This window comes from Hypanus sabinus, chromosome 11 (genome assembly GCF_030144855.1).
Source record: "Hypanus sabinus isolate sHypSab1 chromosome 11, sHypSab1.hap1, whole genome shotgun sequence".
In the NCBI taxonomy this organism is placed as follows: domain Eukaryota; kingdom Metazoa; phylum Chordata; class Chondrichthyes; order Myliobatiformes; family Dasyatidae; genus Hypanus; species Hypanus sabinus.
In genome coordinates this window covers 38,659,181-38,679,878 of record NC_082716.1, presented here as the reverse complement: position 1 = coordinate 38,679,878, position 20,698 = coordinate 38,659,181, and the positions used below count along the sequence as shown (strand labels likewise).

Sequence of the window (20,698 nt, the reverse complement as noted above, 5' to 3'; positions counted from 1 at the left end):
ACTTTGGTAATGCACCTCTGACGTCAGGGTGGGCGCTAGGGATTTAAATGCCAGCGCCGCGAAGTTTGAATAAACTAGTCTCAAAACAACTTGCCGACTGCATGTTGTTATTTCAGCACTGTGTATAGCACATCGCTACATTGGTGACCCCGACAGTCCAAACGGGATTTGGACCAAAGATGACCGACTCTTCATCTGTTCATGCAGTTTCGCTAAAACCGCCGGCTTTCTGGATGCTGTGACCACGTGTCTGGTTTAGCCAAGCAGAAGCCCAGTTCCAGATTTGGCAGATATCCTCTGATTCCACGCGTTACTACCACGTGGCGAGCGCCCTTGACCAGGAGACGGCCGCCCAGGTTGCGGATTTCATACAGTCGCCCCCGGAAGAAGGCAAATATGAAGCATTCAAAGCGCTGCTCATTGGGACCTTTGGCCTCTCATGGTGTGAGCGTAGTGCCCGCCTGTTTCACCTGGAACGTTTGGGAGACAGACTGCCATCAGCATTGATGAACGAGATGTTGTCCCTGGCTGACAGACACAAGCCCTGCCTCACGTTCGAGCAAGCGTTCCTAGAGCGACTGCCGGAGGACATACATCTGCTGCTGGACGATGCAGATTTCAGCGACCCCCGGAAGGTGGTGACCCGGGCAGACGTGCTGTGGAAAGCCAAGAGGGAGAGCAGTCGGTCAGATTACCAGGCCACGCGCCCAGGCCCAGCAGGGGGGGCACACACAACACAGAGGCAGGAGTGAGGAGGCCAGTGAACAGTGGTGTTTCTACCACCAGCGGTGGGGCACAGAAGCCCACTGTTGTCGCCCGCCCTGCAAGGGCCAGGGCCAACTGCCGCTAATGACTGGGACAAACTCTCGGGACGCTGTTTCTTGGTCGATACCGGAGCCGAAATCAGCGTCTTGCCCCTGATGGGGTACGACACCCACAACAGGAAGCCAGGACCCACCCTGAGGGCCGCAAATGGCAGCACGATATGGACCTACGGCACCCGCACAGTGCAGCTGCAGTTCGGCGCCAGCCAGTTCACGTGGGACTTCACACTGGCCGCAGTGGCCCAACCACTCCTGGGGGCAGACTTCTTGCGAGCTCACAGCCTGCTGGTCGACTTGCAAGGGAAAAGACTGGTACATGCCGAGACTTTCCAGACGTTCTCCCTGGGTGAAGCCAAGTTGCCGGCCCCACACCTGGATTCCATCACGCTGTCTGTCGGATAATGAATTCACCAGAATCCTGGTGGACTTTCCATTGATTCTGGCACCGCATTTCATGGCAGCTATGCCCAGACATGGGGTACAGCACCACTTTCCGACCCAGGGACCATCCCTCCACGCCCGCGCACGAAGGCTCCCCCCAGAAAAGCTCTGCCTGGCGAAGGAGGAGTTCAAGAGGATGGAGGAATTGGGGATCGTACGGAGGTCCGACAGCCCATGGGCCTCCCCCCTGCACACAGTGCCCAAAGCAGCCGGGGGTTGGAGACCATGCGACGACTACCGCAGACTGAACAAGGCTACCACTCCAGACCGCTACCCCGTGCTGCACATACAGGACTTTGCAGCAAACCTGCATGGGGCAAGAATCTTTTCTAAAGTAGACCTCATCTGGGGATACCATCAAATCCCGGTGCACCCTGAAGACATCCCCAAAACAGCACTCATCACCTCGTTCGGCCTGTTCCGAGTTCCTCTGAATGCCGTTTGGCCTGAAGAATGCCGCACAGACGTTCCAGCGGCTAATGGACGCGACCTGCACTTTGCGTTCATCTATTTGGATGACATCCTTATAGCTAGCAGTTGTCGTCAGGAGCATCTGTCCCACCTCCGCCAGCTCTACTCTTGCCTGAGTGATTTCAGCCTCACGATCAACCCGGCCAAATGCCAGTTTGGTGTCGATACCATTGACTTCCTGGGCCACAGGATTACCAAAGACGGGGCAACACCTCTGCCTGCCAAGGTAGACGCGATCCGCCACTTTGCCCAGCCCAACACGGTCAAAGGTCCTGGTTCGTTGGTATGGTGAACTTCTACCACCGTTTCCTCCCCTCAGCAGCCCATATCATGCTCCCTTTGTACACCCTGATGTCGGGTAAAGGCAAGGACATTACTTGGGACGAGGAGGCCACGGCCGCTTTCGTTAAAGCCAAGGAAGCCTTGGCAGATGCCGCGATGCTGGTGCACCCCAGAACAGACGTTCTGACCGCCCTCACAGTGGACGTATCGGACACAGCAATCAGTGGGGTGCTGGCAACCCTTGGCGTTCTTCAGCAAGCACCTACGACCACCCAAACTCAAGTACAGTGCTTTTGACCGGGAGCTGTTGGCACTGTATCTGGCAATCTGGCATTTCAGGTACTTCTTAGAAGGCAGGCCATTCACCGCGTTCACGGACCACAAACCGTTGACCTTTGTGCTCACGAAGGTGTCCGATCCCTGGTCGGCTCGCCAGCAGCGACATCTGTCCTACATCTCCAAGTACTCGACAGACATCCAGCATGTCTCAGGAAAGGACGTCGTGGCGGACGCACTCTCCAGACTAGCTGTCCAGGCCCTGTCCCTGGGGGTGGACTATGCAGCACTGGTGGAGATGCAGCAGGCAGATGACCAGATGCCCAGCTACAGGACCACAGTCTTGGGTTTACAGCTGCAGGACTTTCTCGTAGGCCCAGGCGATAGGACCCTCCCCTCCTGTGCAACGTGGCTACCTGCCAACCTCGCCCCATAGTCCTGGCAGCCTGGAGGCGGCAAATTTTCGACTCCATACACGGTTTGGCGCACCCATCTATCAGGACAACCGTCTAGCTGGTCTCCAGCAAGTTCGCGTGGCACGGACTTCGCAAGCAGGTCAGTGAATGGGCCAGAACGTGCGTACAGTGCCAAACAGCCAAGGTGCAGTGGCACACTAAAGCCCCGCCACAGCAGTTCGAACCCACCCACCGGAGGTTTGACCAGATTCATGTGGATATCGTGGGCCCCCTACCAGTGTCCCAAGGAGCGTGGTACCTCCTAACGATGGTAGACCGGTTCACGAGGTGGCCAGAAGCAGTTTCGCTCACCGACACATCTGCCGATTCCTGCGCCGGAGCACTGATCACAACCTGGGTAGCACACTTCAGAGTACCAGCCCACATTACCTCCGACAGAGGCGCCCAGTTCACCTCCAGCCTGTGGTCGGCTGTGGCCAGCCTGTTGGGAATGCAGCTGCACCACACAACTGCCTACCACCCACAGTCGAACGGACTGGTGGAACGCTTCCACCGTCACTTGAAGTCGGCTCTCATGGCCCACCTGAGAGGACCTAACTGGGTGGACGAGCTTCCCTGGGTCCTGCTTGGAATTCGTACAGTGCCCAAAGAGGATCTGCACGCCTCATCAGCCGAGTTGGTGTACGGCGCGCCCCTGGCCGTCCCAGGAGAGTTCATACCAGCCCCAAGGGGTAAGAGGAAGAACCCGCAGCAGTCCTGGGCAGGCTACGCGAAAGGCACAACTTCACAGCACGGACAGACCCCGACCCATGTACCCAAAGACCTGCAGAACTGTAAGTTTGTGTTTGTACAAAGCAGCGGACACCGGGCACCGCTACAGCACCGTACGAGGGGCCATTCAAGGTGATCAACAACAATGGGTCCACATACGTTCTGGAAATTGAGGGGAGAGAGGAGGTTTTCATGGTGGACCGACTCAAACCAGCCCATACGGACTTGGCGCAGCCGGTTGAGGTTCAGGCACCGCGGCGCAGAGGCAGACCTCCCAAACAGAGGCTGATCCAGACTCTGGACATTGTGGGGGGGGGGGGCGGGCGGTTATGTGGCGACCCACTTTCTGTGCAGGCGAACCAGCTCACAAATAGCCAGCGCGCAGGGGGAGACTTTGGTAATGCACCTCTGATGTCATTTCTGCCTGGAGAGGGCAGGCGCTAGGGATTTAAATGCCAGCGCCGTGAAGTTTGAATAAACTAGTCTTGAAACGACTTACCGACTGCGTGTCGTTATTTCAGCACTGTGTGTAGCACATCACTACAAGCTATATAAAGCATTTTATTGGGATGCATCACGGCTTGGTATGACATCTACTCTGCCTGTGACCACAAAAAGCTGCAGAAAGTTGTCTCAGCTCAGCACATTGTGGAAATCAATTTCCCCTCCTTGGACTCTGTCTACACTTCTTGCTCAGTACAGCAATGAGCTTAATCAAAGATCCTACCCACGCCACCCATTCTCTCACCCATTGGACAGAAAATTCAAAAGCCTGTAAGTTTCTACCAGCAGATTCAAAGATAGTTTCTATCCTACAGTTATAAAACTATCGACTGTTTCTCAAGTATGATGAGATGAACCTCAAAATTTACCTCATTGGGACCTTGCACCTTACCGTCTACCGACACTGAGCTTTCTCTGTACTGTACCACTTTAGCCTGCACTCTTGTTGTTTAGCCTTGTACTATCTCAATGCACTTTTGCAATGAATTGATCTGTATGGATGGTAACACGATTTTTTCCACTGTAACTCAGTACATACCAATAACAAACCAATTTACTAATTTAATTTAACAATTTACAGAGAATAAAACAGAAACAGAAATACCATAAATAGTTTTTCTTTATGTTTAAAACCTTCAAACATTCTCCTGATGGAATACCTACACCATACTCACAAAATCAATTTCTCAGTTGTTTTCAAGGACTTGGTATCCTGTTAAAAACTCAGTTACTCATTACTCATTACTCAATTAGACTGAACATTTTAATGGTTTTAAAAGCAGAAGTTGTTTATTTGAAACCAATGGATATTAATTATGTTTTCAAAGACTGAAGTAGCAAAACGTGCAGGAGCAATGTATCACTGATAACGCTATCTGTACTTCCATGTTCAATTGTGCACATGTAGAAGAGAATATGAAAGGATTCTGCAGTTGTATGTAAATCACCAGCCTTGGCAAGAATAGAGCCTGGGCTGTTAAGGGATGAAGGAAATCGCAGAGTTTCTGGCTTTTGTTTTCCAATTATTTCTGGCCACGAAGAACAGCATAGTAGTTGAAGATTATGACCATTTTACTGCTGTTTAAAAAGGGTAGAAGAGATTATAATTGCAAGCTTTGGTGGAGGTCAGATTTCTGGGGAACAATATGCGTTATTAGTTAGAAAGATGTGGATTAATCATTGAGATTCAGCAAGGGAAGATTGTATTACTGGAGTCAGAGAATGATACAGCACTTTGGCCCTCCTGATCTGTCATCTAGACCCACTTACACTAACCCCATTAGATGTTCCCCACATTCTCATCAGTTCCAAATCCCTAGATTAAAATTCTGACCTATTCACTAGGGACAATTTAAAATTGTCCATTTGTATCGTCTAACCAGCACATCAATATGATGCAGGAGGGAAATGGAGCATTGGGAGAATTTGAAAACTCCACTCAAACGTATCCGACGCAAGGATTGAACCAAGGACACTGAAGCTATGAGGTAAAATATCTGCTAGATTTGATCCTATGCCCCTCTAAAGGGTTACAGTCAATGAGTGTTTTGAGACTCATGTGCTAGTTAGGTCCATTCCTTTTTATGCTACACACAGATGCCTTAGACTACCACATAAGTTTTGCAAATAACTTAAAAACTGTGTGGTTAGCATAGAATAGTAAAAAGAATGGTATTGAGAAAAAAGTCAATAGATAGCAGAAAGATATCAGTAAGGGCAGAAAACAGAATTCATAGCACAGGAGCTTAAGGAATTACATTTTGTTTAAGTAAATAAGACTAAAAAACATATTTCATGGCAAGATAGACAAGATGCAAATCCACAAATCTCTGACAGGAGCTAGCCTACGGGAATCCTTATTTACTGGGGAACAGGGGACAAAGATAAGATTTTTATTTTAGGTTTGTTAGTTATTCTAAGATAAATAGACCACAGATAAACTGTGTACAGTTCTGGTCACTAACTTACAAGAACGGTGTTAGACTGCGTAAAGAATATATTTACAAGGGTGTAACAATCCTAGAGATCAATAGTTTCTCCTTGGAACAAAGCAGGCTGAGCGAATTGATATAAAATGTTAACGGCCCAAACAAAATAGAATGGAAGGGCCTACTTCTCCAGCAGACAGTTCAATGACCAGATAACACAGATGTTTGAAAATTATTAAAAGAATTAGAGAATTGTTATGGGGTTAGTGCTAACACTAAATATCCTCTAAGAGAATATGCAGTGTATTTGCAATGGAGAGCAGCGAAGCATTGGAGAAAGGACGTTTTCAAAGTCGATCGAACCTTAGTCAGAATCCAAGAACATTTTTCAGAAACATGTCATGTGTTTGTTTTATTTGATGGAATAAAGTGGAAAGAAAACAGCTGACCACAATTTCACAATAATCATTGTCTAGAATGCCTCCCACAGCACAGTCTTTAATCTGCAGAGTTCTCAGCTTAGATCATCTTCAGTCATGTGGTGAACTTCACTGGTTTCCAGGTCACAACACACATCCATTTACTTCATAACTTGAAAACTCTCCATAAATGTTGTATAAAGATTGTTATCTAACAGTACCATCTAGTGCAAGTGCAGAGAATTGCATCTCAAGAAGCTGTCACCAAAGTTTCATCAAAACATTTTAGTCACACAAGATAAAGTAGTACAGAATATTATGCCTAACCAGTGAAAATATGTCAGAATCAAATCAAGGTTGAGGTATAAAGTGATGGATTAAAATCCCTCAACACAAAAATGCCTCCAACCAATTATTCACTTTCTATATAATTGATTTAGCCCAGTGAAACAAATACCCACTTTTCCCAAATAAAAGTAATTTATTTATTGGTTTAAATTGATTTGGTTTCCCTCAAATACTTAAAAGATTATATGTAATGCAGTCAGTTTAAAAATAAACAGAATTTAATTAATACAGTCCCACTAAACATTGGTGGCATTGCAAAATATTGAAACTGAATTTAATATTTTGCAGAGTATTCTTACCATCCTCTGTACCGTGAAAAATACTAAATCACACAGAACTCTGCCTATTGCAAAACTTACCCAAGATCTCTTCCAGTTTACCGATACATTAATACAACCCAATTGACTAACCTGAGTTTTGCAAACCGATTCCAACCTGTGCACGAACACAGCTTCTCATGAGACCAACTTCTATACAAAGGAAAATTAACACGAGTGCTGCTATATGAATAAAAACAGAAAATAACTAACATTTTTTAGGTCAAGCAGCACCTGAGAAAAAGGAATGGGTGTTAATTATTAATGGCAATAACCTTTTATCAGAACTGAAAAATTAGAAATCAGCAAATCATAACTAGTGATGAAAATGGAAAGGGGAAAATAAAGGTAGAACAAAAAGAAAATCTATAAAAGGTCCACAGAAGTGATATATAGGATGAAGAGACAACAATAAACAAATGTAGTGAAGCGAGTCTGAATCAAACAGTTGCGGAGAGAGCTGGAAGATGAAGTGCTCTTCACTGAACTTGATTGAAACATAGAAAACCTATAGCACAATACAGGTCCTTCGGTCCACAAAGCTGTGCCAAACACGTCCCTGCCTTAGAACTACCTAGGCTTTACCCATAGCCCTCTATTTTTCTAAACTCCATTAGCCAACCAGGAGTCTCTTAAAAGATCCTATCGTTTCCGCCTTCACTACCATTGCCGGCAGTGTATTCCACACACTCACCACTCTCTGCATAAAAAACTTACCCCTGACATCTCCTCTGTACCTACTTCCAAGCACTTTAAAACTATGCCCTCCCATGCTAGCCATTTCAGCCCTGGAGAAAAGCCTCTGACTATCCACACGATCAATGCCTCTCATTATCTTGTACACCTTTATCAGGTCACCTCTCAATCTCCGTCGCTCCAAGGAGAAAAGGCCGAGTTCACTCAACCTGTTTTCATAAGGCATGATCCCAATTCCAGGCAACATCCTTGTAACATCCTATTTTCTATGGTTTCCATGTTCTTCCTGTAGTGAGGCGACCAGAATTGAGCACAGTACTCAAAGCGGGGTCTGACCAGGGTCCTTATAGCTGTAACATTACCTCTTGGCTCTGGAACTCAGTCCCACAGTTGATGAAGGCCAATACATCGTATGCCTTCTTGAACACAAAACAGATGATAAAAGGGAACATGGTGGCTAGACAACAAAGTGGTCTTGGTACACAGGGTCTCACAGAGTAGCAAGGCAACTTCAAAGCATCTAATGAGCTTACTCCTGCTGTAATTTCTTAGATTGGTTTCATTATGTTTGGCACAGACTCTGGGGGCAGAAAGGCCAGGTCCTATCTTGTACTATTCTATGCTCTATTATTTGAAGAGTAAACTGGAATTTGGTTCAAATCCCAAAAGAACCACTAAAGTAGCACTACTAAAAGACATCTAATAGTTTGACTCCTCCTTTCTCAAAACAATGAATTTTAAGATGGTGGTGAGGTATTATTTAAATATAAAATCCACTTTCTTTCTTGTTTCCTACTGTGTATCCTGCCCGATAATTAATAGATTTCAGACTGCAAACTTTAAAAATCTACTTCAGAGCATTTATTTAGAAAACTGCTGATCATTAAAAAGATACAAAATGTTTGTCATCAGATAAAACAGGTAAAAAGATGTTCCACACTCAAGTAATGGTACAATTTCTCTCAGAAACAATGATTGACATCTTATGAGAAGCAATAATTAAAGCAAGATGGCACTACACAATACAACCAATTACAAATTGCAGTCTACATATGCACCTGAGGTTACACAGGCTTTTATACAGAGCAGAAATCTCCAAAATCAATATTAGTATAAAAATTCTCTGAACATTACTTTTATCTTGCCCTAATAGCACAACATATGATGGTAGGAGCTCCCATTAACACTATAGATTTATTGGATTCACAAAAAATAAAATTTATTAATGAGCCTCTACGAAAATACATTTTCTGTTTGATCGAAACATAAAAGGAAAATTATAAGCTAAATGAATACTGTCTTGAAATATATTGCCAGATTTGGATAACTATTTTTATTTCTTTTTACCAAGTTATCCAGTATCCAAGAGCGGACAGGGTAGAAGGTGACTTACTGCAAGAGCCTAGCCATTTTCTCAGGAGGCAGTCATCAGTCGATTACAAGTTACTGTACATTAGATTTAGATGGAAATAATTCAGCCCGTGATTAAGCCTGCCTTCCTACAAAGTGAGTGGGAAGGATATGGTCTTTATTTGACAATTCTTACTAACAGTTCTACTCAGATCATGGTAAATTGTAGAAGGGGACACAGTGTAACATTTCTGCACGTTGCCTTGTTCAAACCGCCTGGTGATCTTACACACACCCAACTACCTTTAGGCTGAGACAAATGGAAAATATCAGTACAAAAGTCAACAGCATAAGTGAAACAGTGTCTATAGGTTATATATTAATGAAGAATTAAGTTATTAAGTTGTCTGAAACATGATCAATGATTACACTAATTCTTACCTTTAAGAATTTCTGTTAAAAGATCTTTTGGAAATGCAGTATAAAATTAAAACAATTTATAAAAAACTACAGAAATTATGTAAAACTTTGGCAATTGTTCTCTATGAGAAAATGTACTCCAATGGGCATAAATTAGTTGCGAACTTTAAATGGCAGTGAAGGTATATGATCAAAACATTGACTTTAACATAACCAAATCCTTAGAGATGAAACAAATATTTGGCCTTTATCTGAATTAGCTGTAGATGTCAAAAAGTGAAAGGTGAATGATTATCTGACATTAAGCCAACTACAATGGCTTAATCGGAGCAGGACGTAAAAAACTGTCCATTGAGAGCTGTCGTCCACTCAAGTCTTTTGGTGCTCTGTGTTTCCTTCCTTTTTGTTCCTTTCCAAGTTTTTCCGTGCCACATTTGTCACCCTGCAGAGAGATTAAGGTGCAAGTTGTACATCAGCTTTGACTGGAGGTGGACATTCTAAATTAGATGGAGATACAAAAGACTGCGTGTGCTGGAATCTAAAGCAAAAAAAACTGCTGAAGGAGCTCAGCTGGTCCGGCAGAACTGTAGAGGGAAGTGGTCAGCTGACATTTGGGGCCAAGTGCTCTCAGCTGGAGAGGAAGAGGAAGAGCATAGGGTGATAACCAGTTTAAAGAGTTGGGGGGGCGGAGGGGTAGAGCTGGCCAGTGACAGGTAGATCCAGGTGAGGAGCAGTTGGTTGATAGATGGAGTCAGGTGCAGAACTAATAGCAAAGGCCATCTGGAGCTCATTTTAATTTCTCATCCCATTCCTACACTGACCTGTCTGTCTACCACCTCCTCCACTGCCAGGCTGAGGACAAGTGCAAACCGGAATAACAGTGTCTCATATTTTGCCACAGAAGTCTACAACCCAATGGCCAAACTCTGAATTTTTTAACTTCAGGTAACCCACTCTCCTTCTGTCCACTTCTCTCTCCTTCCGATCTACCCAAGTTTTCCCACACACCCTTCTTTCTAAACATCCAATCCACTAAGCCCCTTGCCCACTGCTTTTCTCCTTTCCCACCTACTCCACTTGCCTTTTACTTACCCACTCCTTCCCTCCTTTCATGACTGAGACCCCAACCCACACTGTTACCAACTTCCTACCATACCTTGTTTAGTTCCTCATCACCTTCCTTTCAAATCAGATTTTATAAAATGCTCCCTTTACCACTCCACCTATCACCTCCTGGCCTTTACTGCTATGTCCACACCTGATTCTATTTGCCTGTCAATCCCTCCTCACCTGGATCCATTGATCACTTCCCAGCTCTTCCCCACCCTACTCCTCCTTTCATCACCCTCGTCCATCCAGACATACAGTCTCAACCAAAAATGTTAGCTGTCTATTTCCTCAGCAGGTGCTGCCTCAGCCACTCGCTTCCTCCAGTAGCTCATCCTTTTTTGCTCTCTTAGCTAAATCAGCTGCTGATGACAAGCTGAGTGGCCATTATTTGTGTATAAGTCTACCAGGAACAGTTGGACATTTGGCTAAATAGACGTCAAATCCAGTATTCATTCAATATCCACACAGAAGCTTCAAACCAGAATAATTTTCCTTCTCTCCAGGTTACGTACTGTGCCACAAACCAGACAGCGAACTACAAATATTCCTGAATTGGATAATTCAGATTATTGTATGATAAACCCAGACAATCAGAATAAAACCTTTTGAAGCCATAGCAACTAATTTAAATAATGAACCATGATGGACAGGTGAATCTGCCTGTCTGAACTTATGTCAAAAGAGTAGCAAGCAAAAGCCAAAATAAATTGCAACACCTACCTTCTCCATCACACTTGAGTGTTTAAACAAACGAAAGACCTGTAAGTATTTTGAAGAGAGTTAATACAGTAAATTCTAATGCAAAAATGTAAATCATTTCATGACAAGAAATACATTGTGTCAATGCTCCACTGTGCTGGGCCAAGGCTATAATTGTACAAATAGCTCACTTCTCCCCTCAGTTATGCCAATATACTGAGTAAAATTTGGACCCCGCTCTTATACCATTCAGGAGAGCTAACAATGGGCCTCCAGTTCATCCTCTCAGATATACAGTACTGTGCAAAAATCTTAAGCACATAGATTAGTTATCTATTAGTTATCACCAAGCAAAGTCATCTGATTCCAAACAATTGGTTTACTGATCATTACAGAATGTCTCTCTGGTGCTTCCCATTCCCTAGAGACCCATAGGAGAATCAGGTTTATCATCATTCACATGTCATCTTTTTTTTTGTGGCAGCAGTACAGTGCAATACAAACAATAACTACAGTACATTGAAAAAGTCTTACGCACCCTAGCTATGTATATATATATATGCCCAAGACTTTTGCATAGTACTGTAAAACATAGAAAAGTATAGCACAGTACAGGCCATTCAGTTCACTATGTTGTTCTGACCCTTTAACCTACTCTAAGATTAATTCGACCCTTTCCTCCCACAAAGAAAAATGTCCCATATGTCTAAGTCTCTTAAGTGTCCCAATGTATATGCCTGTATTACACCATTCCACACACTCATCACTCTCTGTAAAACATCTACCTTTGACGTCCCAGCCATATTTTCCTCCAAACAACTTAAAGCTACATGCCCTCATATTAGCCATTTCTGTCCTGGGAAAAAGACACTGGTGATCCTCTCTCTCTGTGCCTCTTATCATCTTGTACACCTCTGTCGTCACCTCTCACCCTCCTTTGCTCCAAAGAGAAAAGCCCTAACTTGCTCAACCTCATATATATTCATAAGATATGCTCTCTAATTCAGGCAGCATTCTGGTAAATCTCCTTTGCACCCTCTCTAAAGCTTCCACATCCTTCCTATAATGGGGCAACCAAAATGGAATCCAATACTCCAAGTGTAATCAAACCAGATTTTTATAGAACTACAACATTACCTCATGGATCTTGACCTTAATTTCCTGAATAATGAAGGCCAACACAGCACAAGCATTCTTAAGCACCCAACTTGCACTGCAACTTTGACAAATCGATGGATGTGACCCCAAAGAACATTCTCTTCCTTCACACTGTTAAGAATGTTGCCATTAACCCTGTTTTCAAGTTCAACTTTCCAAGGTGCATTACTTCACATTTTTTTTCAAATAAACTCCATCTGCCACTTCTCAGCCATCTCTGCATTCTATCAATGTCTCATTTTAACCTACAACAACCTCCCACATGATGCAAAATATCACCAATTTTTATGCCATTCGAAAACTGACTCCTCCATTTCCTCATCCTGGTCATTAAAAAAAAAATCACAGAGAGCAGGTGTCCCAGAAGGAGCATGACCTGCCCCTGTAATTTTCTGGTACTACTCCTGTGACCAGTGAATATGCAAAGATAATCGCCAAAGGTACAGCAATCTCTTCCCACAGTAATCTGGGGACACATCTATCTGAATGTTTTTCAGAGTTTCTAGCACATGCTCTCTCTGTTCTAGGGCATCAGCCTGTTCAACACTGACCTCACATCTGTCAAAGTTCCTCTCATTGGTGAATCCTGAAGCAAAGTATTCATTAAGGATTTCCCCATCTCCTCTTCTCCAGGCACTTGGTTCCTTTCTGTTCTTCCTGTACACATAGAACATCTTGGGATTTTTCCTAATCCTACTCACCAAAGTCTTCTCATGTGTCCTTCTAGCTCTCCTAAGTCCATTCTTAAGTTCCTTCCTGGCTACCTTGCAACTCTCTCAAGCCCTTTCTGATCCTTCCTTCCTAAATGTTAAGTAAGCTTCTTTCTTCCTCTTGACTAGATGTTCTATATCTTCTGTCTACCATGCTTCCTTCATCCTACCATTCTTTCCCTGTCTCAATGTGACAAACCTATCCAGAACCCCACACAAGTGCTCCCTAAACAACTTCCACATTTCTGTTGTGCATTTGCCTTGGTACATCCATTCCCATTTAAGCTCTCAAGTTCCAGCCTAATAGCATCATAATTTGCCCTCCTCCAATTAAATACTTTCCAATACTGTCTGTTCTAATCCCTGCCCAAGGTGATGGTAAAGGTCAGGAAATTACAGTCACTCTCTCCAAAATGCTCACCAACAAATTCATTGCCAAACACCAGATTCAACATAGTCTCTTCTACATTTGACCTATTTACATATTGTGTCAGGAAAACCTTCCTGGACACACCTAATGAATTAAAAATACCATGAAGAACTTTATTTGTTCCAAGAGGTTGCGCACACAGTTATTGAAAATTAACAGCTCGGTCACAATCTTAATAACAAAACTTAAAACAATTCTGAGCACAAATTAAAGACCACACAGCCTTGTTTGTCCCCACATTCAGTACATATACTGATGAGATTAATTTTCTCTCCTTCCCACCTTGCATGGTCTCAATAATCACCCTTCCACTGATTCCATAATGTGAAAGGAAGCTTTAACTTCATGGAATCTGTAACAACTCTTTCAAAGAACAATATATTTAAACCAAGCAGTTAATTTGACAGAAGTATTGTATCATGACGGTGAAGACTAATGTCACTCAATTTGAACTTAGCTGCTCAAGTCATTAGCCTGGAGTCTAATACTGTTCAACACCATAAAACCCAGTACCTCTTGCTTCAGCTTAGTGACAGAATATTCACCTTCTTCATGGAAGTAGGAACAGCTGATTGAAAAAATTCTGCCTCAGTAACCCAACGGCAAGAAGGTTGCTCCAGGTCCTCTTGCTTCACAGTATCTCCAGTCGTGTCATTAAATAAATTACTGTACACAAGATAGGTTTGATGAATATGAGAAAATATATGTACTACCTATATAAAAAAAGAGAAAATCCTGATTTAAAAGAGTGAACATTGGCTATTTCATATTACTAGAACACAGTTAATGCAATGGTGCTATACTTCTACTCAACTTTATTTAAAGATAAAGCACAGTTATAGATCCTTCAGGCCCAATGAGTCTGTGCTGCCCAATTACACCCATATGTCCTACCAAACTGTATGCCGTTGGAATGTGGGAGGAAACAAGAGCATCCGACGAAGCCCACGCAGTCACAGGTAGAACATACAGTGGCAGAATTGAACCCGGGTTGCTGGTGCTGTAATAGCATTACACTACCAATGTGCTACCGTGTTGTCCTTACACAATTCAATCACATTAAACAGCTCACCTCCCCAATGTACTGCACATCTGTACTCGGAACTAGATTTCTTGTTAATTCTGTGAGCCGGTCAGAAATCATTTGCTTCTGCTTTTTTTCTTTCACTTCAGCGTCCAATAGAATACTAGGGAAGTCCCACATTCCAGCCAAGAGTCCTGACAATCAAAAGGTTACAAGACACTGAACTAATGTATCCAAATCACCAGTTTCTTGAAAATGGCAAAGAAAAGGAAAACTCGGTTATAGTTATCCTGGAAAATATAATACACCAACACTTTGTAAAATTTCAATGACTCATTTAAGACAATAAGTCATAGGAGCAGAATTAGGCCATTCAGCCCATCGAGTCTGCTCTCCAGTCATCGTGGTTGATTAGTTTCCTCTCTCAACCCCATTCTCTTGCCTTCTCCCTGTAACCACTGACACCCTTATTAATCAAGAACCTATCAATCTCTGCTTATAAATATATCCAATGACTTGACCTCCAGAGCCACCTGTGGCAATGAATTCTACAGATGTACCACCATCTAGCTAAAGAAATTCCTCCTCACCTCTGTTCTAAAGGAATGCCCTTCTATTCTGAGGCTGTGTCCTCTGATCCAAGACTCCCCCTCACTAATGGAAACATCCTCTCCACATCCACTCTTTCTAAGCCCTTCAATATTTGGTAAGTTTCAATGAGATTCCCCCCCTCATTCTTCTAAACGCCAGCAACTACAGATCCACAATAACCTCTTCATTCCCGGAATCATTGTCGTAAACCTCTTCTAGACCTTTTTTATAAATAGGGCCCAAAACTGTACACAATACACCAAACGTAGTTTAAACAATGACTTAAAATGTTTCAACATTACATCCTTGCTTTTATATTCTAATCCTCTCAAAATGAATACTAGCATTGTGTTTGCCTTCCTTGCTACTGACTCAACCCACAAGTTAACTTTTAGGACTCCAGAGTCCCTTTGCTCCTCCAGCTTCTCAACTTGCTCCCCAGTATACAGGTATGCGTTGCTTAACGTCCACGATACATTCTGTGAAATTGGATGTTGTGCAAACACCATATTATATACTTTGCCTCTTGCTGCTATCACTAGGAGTGGTTTTGCTGCGCTTGGAAGCCATGATGCACTTTACAGTAATATTTTCAAAAGAAAATTAAACAGAGAGATAACGCTACTACACTCAAGAGATGCGCAATACACGAGATTGGTTATGTCTGCTACATCACATTCTCTGATCGAGACTACGTACGTATATGCAATCAGAAGTTAAGCAGCGCACACCTGTATATCTTTACTCCTTTTACCATAGTACATGAGAACACACTCTCCTCACTGCATTCCATCTGTTACTTCTTTGCCCATTCTCCTAATCTGCCCAACTTCTTCCTGCTACCTGCCCCTCCACCCATCTCTGTATTGTCCACAATCTTGGCCACAAAACTATCAATTCTGTCATCCAGATCATTAACATTGTAGCACACCCAACACTGACCCCTGCAGAACACCACTACTCACTAGCAGCCAACCAGAAAAGGCCTCCTTTATTCCCGCTCTTGGCCTTATGTGAGACAGTCAATCATCTGTGCACGCTAGTATTTCCTGTAATACCACAGGCTGTTATATTGTTTAGCAGCCTCATGTACGGTACCTTGTCAAAGACCTTCTGAAAATCCAAGTAAACAACAAAAACTAACTCTTCTTTATCTGTCCTGCCTGTTGTTTCTTCAAAGAATTCTAGCATATTTGTTGGGCAAGACTCTCCCTTCAGAATACCATGCTGACTTCGACCTATTTTATCTTGCACCTCCAAGTACCCTGAAATCTTATCAGTAACTCTGAGTGAAGCCACAAATTTGCTGTTTTATAATAAATGTAAGTTTCCTATTCTAGAAAGTTTTATCTGAAGAGCTGTTCTTTTTGCTAAACATTTCCTTGTGTTCATCTAGCTACATTGCAACTTTGGTGATTATTTCTTTTGGAGCTCCAACAGACTCTCAAATATTTTCCCACAACTAGAAAGGGCATTGATCCCAGAAACAGGGTGCATAAGCAATTTCTGTCTTTTATAAGATTGTTAGAATGCTCAGGAGAGGTGGAAAAATATTATTGCTTTGAAATGCAACACCAGACAACAGCTTTAAATAATAGTCCCGTTGGAACTGTATTTTAGAAGCAGTGTACCAGTATAAACACACTAACATATAGGACATTTTGTGTAACTGACTGTGGGTGAATTACTAGACAAACAATTTCTCTCTCCTCCTTTCCCAGTCCTCATCTCGCCGAATAATTTTCAGTTGACAATAGATACCAGTGCTGGGTCTCTGAACAAGGAAATACTCTTCTGCATCTTCATTTTCCCTCTTCCGTGTCACCACACAGGTCAGTGTGCGTTCTATTCGTGGAGGCTTTTTTGTAGGTTTCCTTGGATAATTCATAACTCCAAGATCGCTATCCCAGGGTTCTTTGTCAGGCAAACATAGAGGGCAGTTTCCTCCACCACCTGCAACGTTAGGCAGAAATGCTCATCTTACTTTATCTGATATTCACAAAAGCACTATTGTCCTCTGACACAAACTTGTAAGACTGGGGGTGGGAGGGTGGGTCAAAGTCAACCACATTGTCAAGGCTTGGACCAAGCAACAGAAAGCTCCTTCAGAAAGTGTTTAATTCAAACTATTCATGCCATCCTTGCTCCCAGAGTTGTGAAGATTGTGTACCAATGCTTCACCCCCACAGAACAACATGGAGGGATCTGCAAAGATAATTTCTTTACAATTCTCCAACTGTTGCATTTTTGATCTCTGTCAGAATAAAACAAGAACCCACAGGATTTTCCTCTCAGTAAGTGGAGAAAAAGAATATTTGAAATTTCAATCAGAGGACAAAACAAACACTTCTTATGTCTACAATATTTGTGGAGGTGATAAAATATTTATGAAATGCAATAACATCTCCCACAATCCCCAATGCATTGTCAATCTAATAAACTATACATAATTTCTGGATAATTACTGAGAATTCTTACCACACTCTTCAATGTCTGGGGTGGAGGAGATCTTTGAAACAGTGATACCTGGCAGTTTCTTTGAGACCATTTCCTGTTCTTTTATAACCTGGAAAGGGCACATATGCCAATGATAAAGAGACTTAATGCACCCTCAACTTCCCTTTACTGACCAACTTTCTCAGATTTAGGACATTTTTTAGCAATTTACAACTATTTTACTACTTCTGAACTTTGGTTGCCATTGTAATGCAGGAAACTACAACCTAGTGGTAACTACACTGCAGCAGTACATGGCATTACCTATTCACTATTAGTTATTTTCCATCTCTCCCTGCCTACCTCCTTGTACAGTTTTAGAAAACAATAGTTTCCCTGAGAGTTTTAAAACTTTGTTTTCACATGAATCACTAACCTGCGCAAACCTGCTGGCCAAAGCTATGAAATGGACAGATTTTCAACTTTTTTGTCCAGAAATAATTTTAATTCAGGGTTGCCACTTTGTAGAGGTAAACTCCAATGTCCGTCAACTGTACAAGTACTGAATCCCACTCTCAGCAATTCATCTACACAACTAGATGAAAAACTATTAACACTTAGCTTAGCCACTTGGATAATTGTATCATTTGCAGTTTTTAGTACCCAAAATAAAGTGGAAGATGGATGCATCATCAACATATCAAGAAGGCAAGTTGTATCAAGAATAGGAAGCTAGGTCTGCTGTGAGATTTGGCAGGTTTTGAAGGTTGCATGTGGCATTGGGAGGAATTATTTCAGAATGTGGGAATATTAGAAAGCACAGGCTGATCCAGAAGGAAATATCATGGCCTGATAGAGATAAAAGTCAGCTGCAGTTTAGATGAAGAAACACTGTGAGATGGGGCTATGTAATGCTGGATGAGAAACTGGTTGAAGGATAAGGTGGCAGCATCAACATTTAAATTACGCAGAGATTCTTCAGCTGTATTGAGTTGATATTAACACATGCTTACAAGTGCCTATAGTTGACAACCAGCTGATTACATATAATAGTTCTTCACATGCAGCTTATCTACCACTGTCAAACCAACCATTTTTATCGTGTACTCAAAACTTACCCATTGGTAAGCTCTACAGTAGGTCTGAACAGGGCATTCTGCACAAAGGGGAGCTTTGGGAGTGCAGACAGTCGCTCCCAGCTCCATCATAGCCTGGTTAAAGTCTCCTGGTCTAACCAAATCCACCAAGGTATTAGCCAATATCCTATAATGCAACAATACGCATTTCAGATATATATTTATATCTTGTGCCTTCTCTACTGTGATACAATCTTTTACGTAGTGGTTAATTTTTCAAATACAGTTAAATATTTTTCCATACACCTAAAACTTGTACAATCTTAGTTTGAATTACTGGCAGAGGTGTTTTTCAACCAGCTTCCAAACTAAGTGATATGACAGCACTACAGTTGCCGCTGCTGCTTCAGTGCTCTGTGGACTCCCAACTTCAGGCACCGTCTGTGCAGAGCCCACTCTCTGTGCAGGATTCCCCTGGCACTGGGGTTCCAAAGATGCACAGGGAGATAAACTGGCTCCTGAAAATTTCTCCTTAATGGAGCTTTGTGGCAAGGAGAATCAAAAGGGAGTTGATGGGCATGTATGAGATAGAATAAACTGCAGAAATAAAAGGAGGAACACTGAGACTAATACAGGTGCCCCCCCCCCTTACAAAGGTAAAGCATTCCTATGAAACCTTTCTTAAGCTGAAATGGCATAAAGCGAAGAACCATTAACTTATATGGGAAAAATTTTCATAAAAGCGAAAATCCTCTTTGTAATGTGAAAACAGGCTACTAATGTAGGTCTTTTGTAAAAGTGAAGTGGTGTAAAGTGAATATTCATAAAGCGGGGGATACCTGTAGATAATTTGTACAGGAGGCAGCTTGGGCCCAGTGGAACAAATACCCTTCTAGAGGACAAGCTTAAGTTGATTTGAAACGTACAAAATGCGTAATTGGTTCCGTTAAACTCATGAACCAATTTAGTTTATTCTGACACTTTTCAAGGGAAGTCAGTTGAGAAAATAACTGCAAACAGTTGACCCTAAAGAAATTCTGCCACTGACCTCTAGCAACAACAGCCATTGTGATGAGTTAGGCTCCAGCAGCTTTGGTTTTTTTTCTTCTAATCCCAATTAATATTTTACCCATGATGCAATCAACCAGATGCTTTCTTGATATTAAGGCAGTGACACCCACCTACCTCCAGAATGCAAGCTTGGATTAAAACTGGAACAGGGATGCATTCTGAATACCCTTTGCAGAACCCAGGCTGAGCAACTACTGACTGGTTTATGCATGGAGAATTGAGAATTACTAAGATTTACCACTGTTATAAATATTTCACTGCTGCATTACCAGAGTCTACCCAAATTTCATGACAATCATAGATAATATGGAAACTCGGCCTTCACCCAAAAACGGGAACACTGGTTGCTTTTAAGTCTTAGAGGAAGTTTTAGGGCAAAAGTTTTAGAGCAAAGTAATTTAAAAAAAAATTTAAATGCTTCTCGGGTCTCACAGATGTACAGATGGCACACCAGAGTACCAGATGGAACAAATGACATGGATGGACATGTGCCCTCTCCAGAATCTCCGTTATCCAGGCTCCACACCCATCTTAATACCTGCCGCCATCAATTTTTGATTTAGAGATGCAGCACAGTAACAGGCCCCTCAGCCACACAAGCACGTGCCACCCAAATACACCCAGGTGACCAATTAACCAAGTAAACCAAACATCTCTGGAACCGGAGCAGCCACAGTAAACTCACACGATCACAGGACAAATGTATAAACTCCCTACAGACAGCAGCGAGAATTAAACCCGGGTCACTGGTGCTGAGAAGCATTACATAGAAACACAGAAAACCTACAGCACAATAGAGGCCCTTCAGCCTCTATGTGCTGAACATATCCCTACCTTAGGACTACCTAGGCTTTACCCATAGCCCTCTATTTTTCTATTGTAGCCATACAGGAGCCTCTTAAAAGACCCTATCATTTCCGCCTCCACCGC

General features: G+C 42.8%; 1 protein-coding gene and 1 long non-coding RNA gene across 6 annotated transcripts in view; both read right to left on the bottom strand.

Annotated features, from left to right (window-relative positions):
- LOC132401868 (uncharacterized) overlaps nt 1-7,229 on the bottom strand; it is a 77,748-nt gene extending 70,519 nt beyond the window's left edge. For both annotated transcript variants that reach the window (XR_009514731.1, XR_009514733.1), the window contains exon 1: nt 7,091-7,229. This is a non-coding gene — a long non-coding RNA (uncharacterized LOC132401868). The remainder of the gene's footprint in view (nt 1-7,090) is intronic.
- Nucleotides 7,230-8,539: 1,310 nt separating this feature from the next.
- mutyh (mutY DNA glycosylase) overlaps nt 8,540-20,698 on the bottom strand; it is a 54,083-nt gene continuing 41,924 nt past the window's right edge. For 2 of the 4 annotated variants that reach the window (XM_059984164.1, XM_059984165.1), the window contains exons 10-16: nt 18,740-18,884; nt 17,664-17,751; nt 16,947-17,138; nt 14,643-14,788; nt 14,116-14,283; nt 11,294-11,332; nt 8,540-9,905 (exon numbers count right to left, since the gene is read on the bottom strand). In XM_059984164.1, coding sequence (XP_059840147.1) covers nt 9,774-9,905; nt 11,294-11,332; nt 14,116-14,283; nt 14,643-14,788; nt 16,947-17,138; nt 17,664-17,751; nt 18,740-18,884 — 910 coding nt within the window. In that variant the 3' untranslated portion in view covers nt 8,540-9,773. Of the gene's footprint in view, nt 9,906-11,293; nt 11,333-14,083; nt 14,284-14,642; nt 14,789-16,946; nt 17,139-17,663; nt 17,752-18,739; nt 18,885-20,698 lie in introns of those variants that run through there. The other 2 variants (XM_059984166.1, XM_059984168.1) reach the window with 2 other exon arrangements.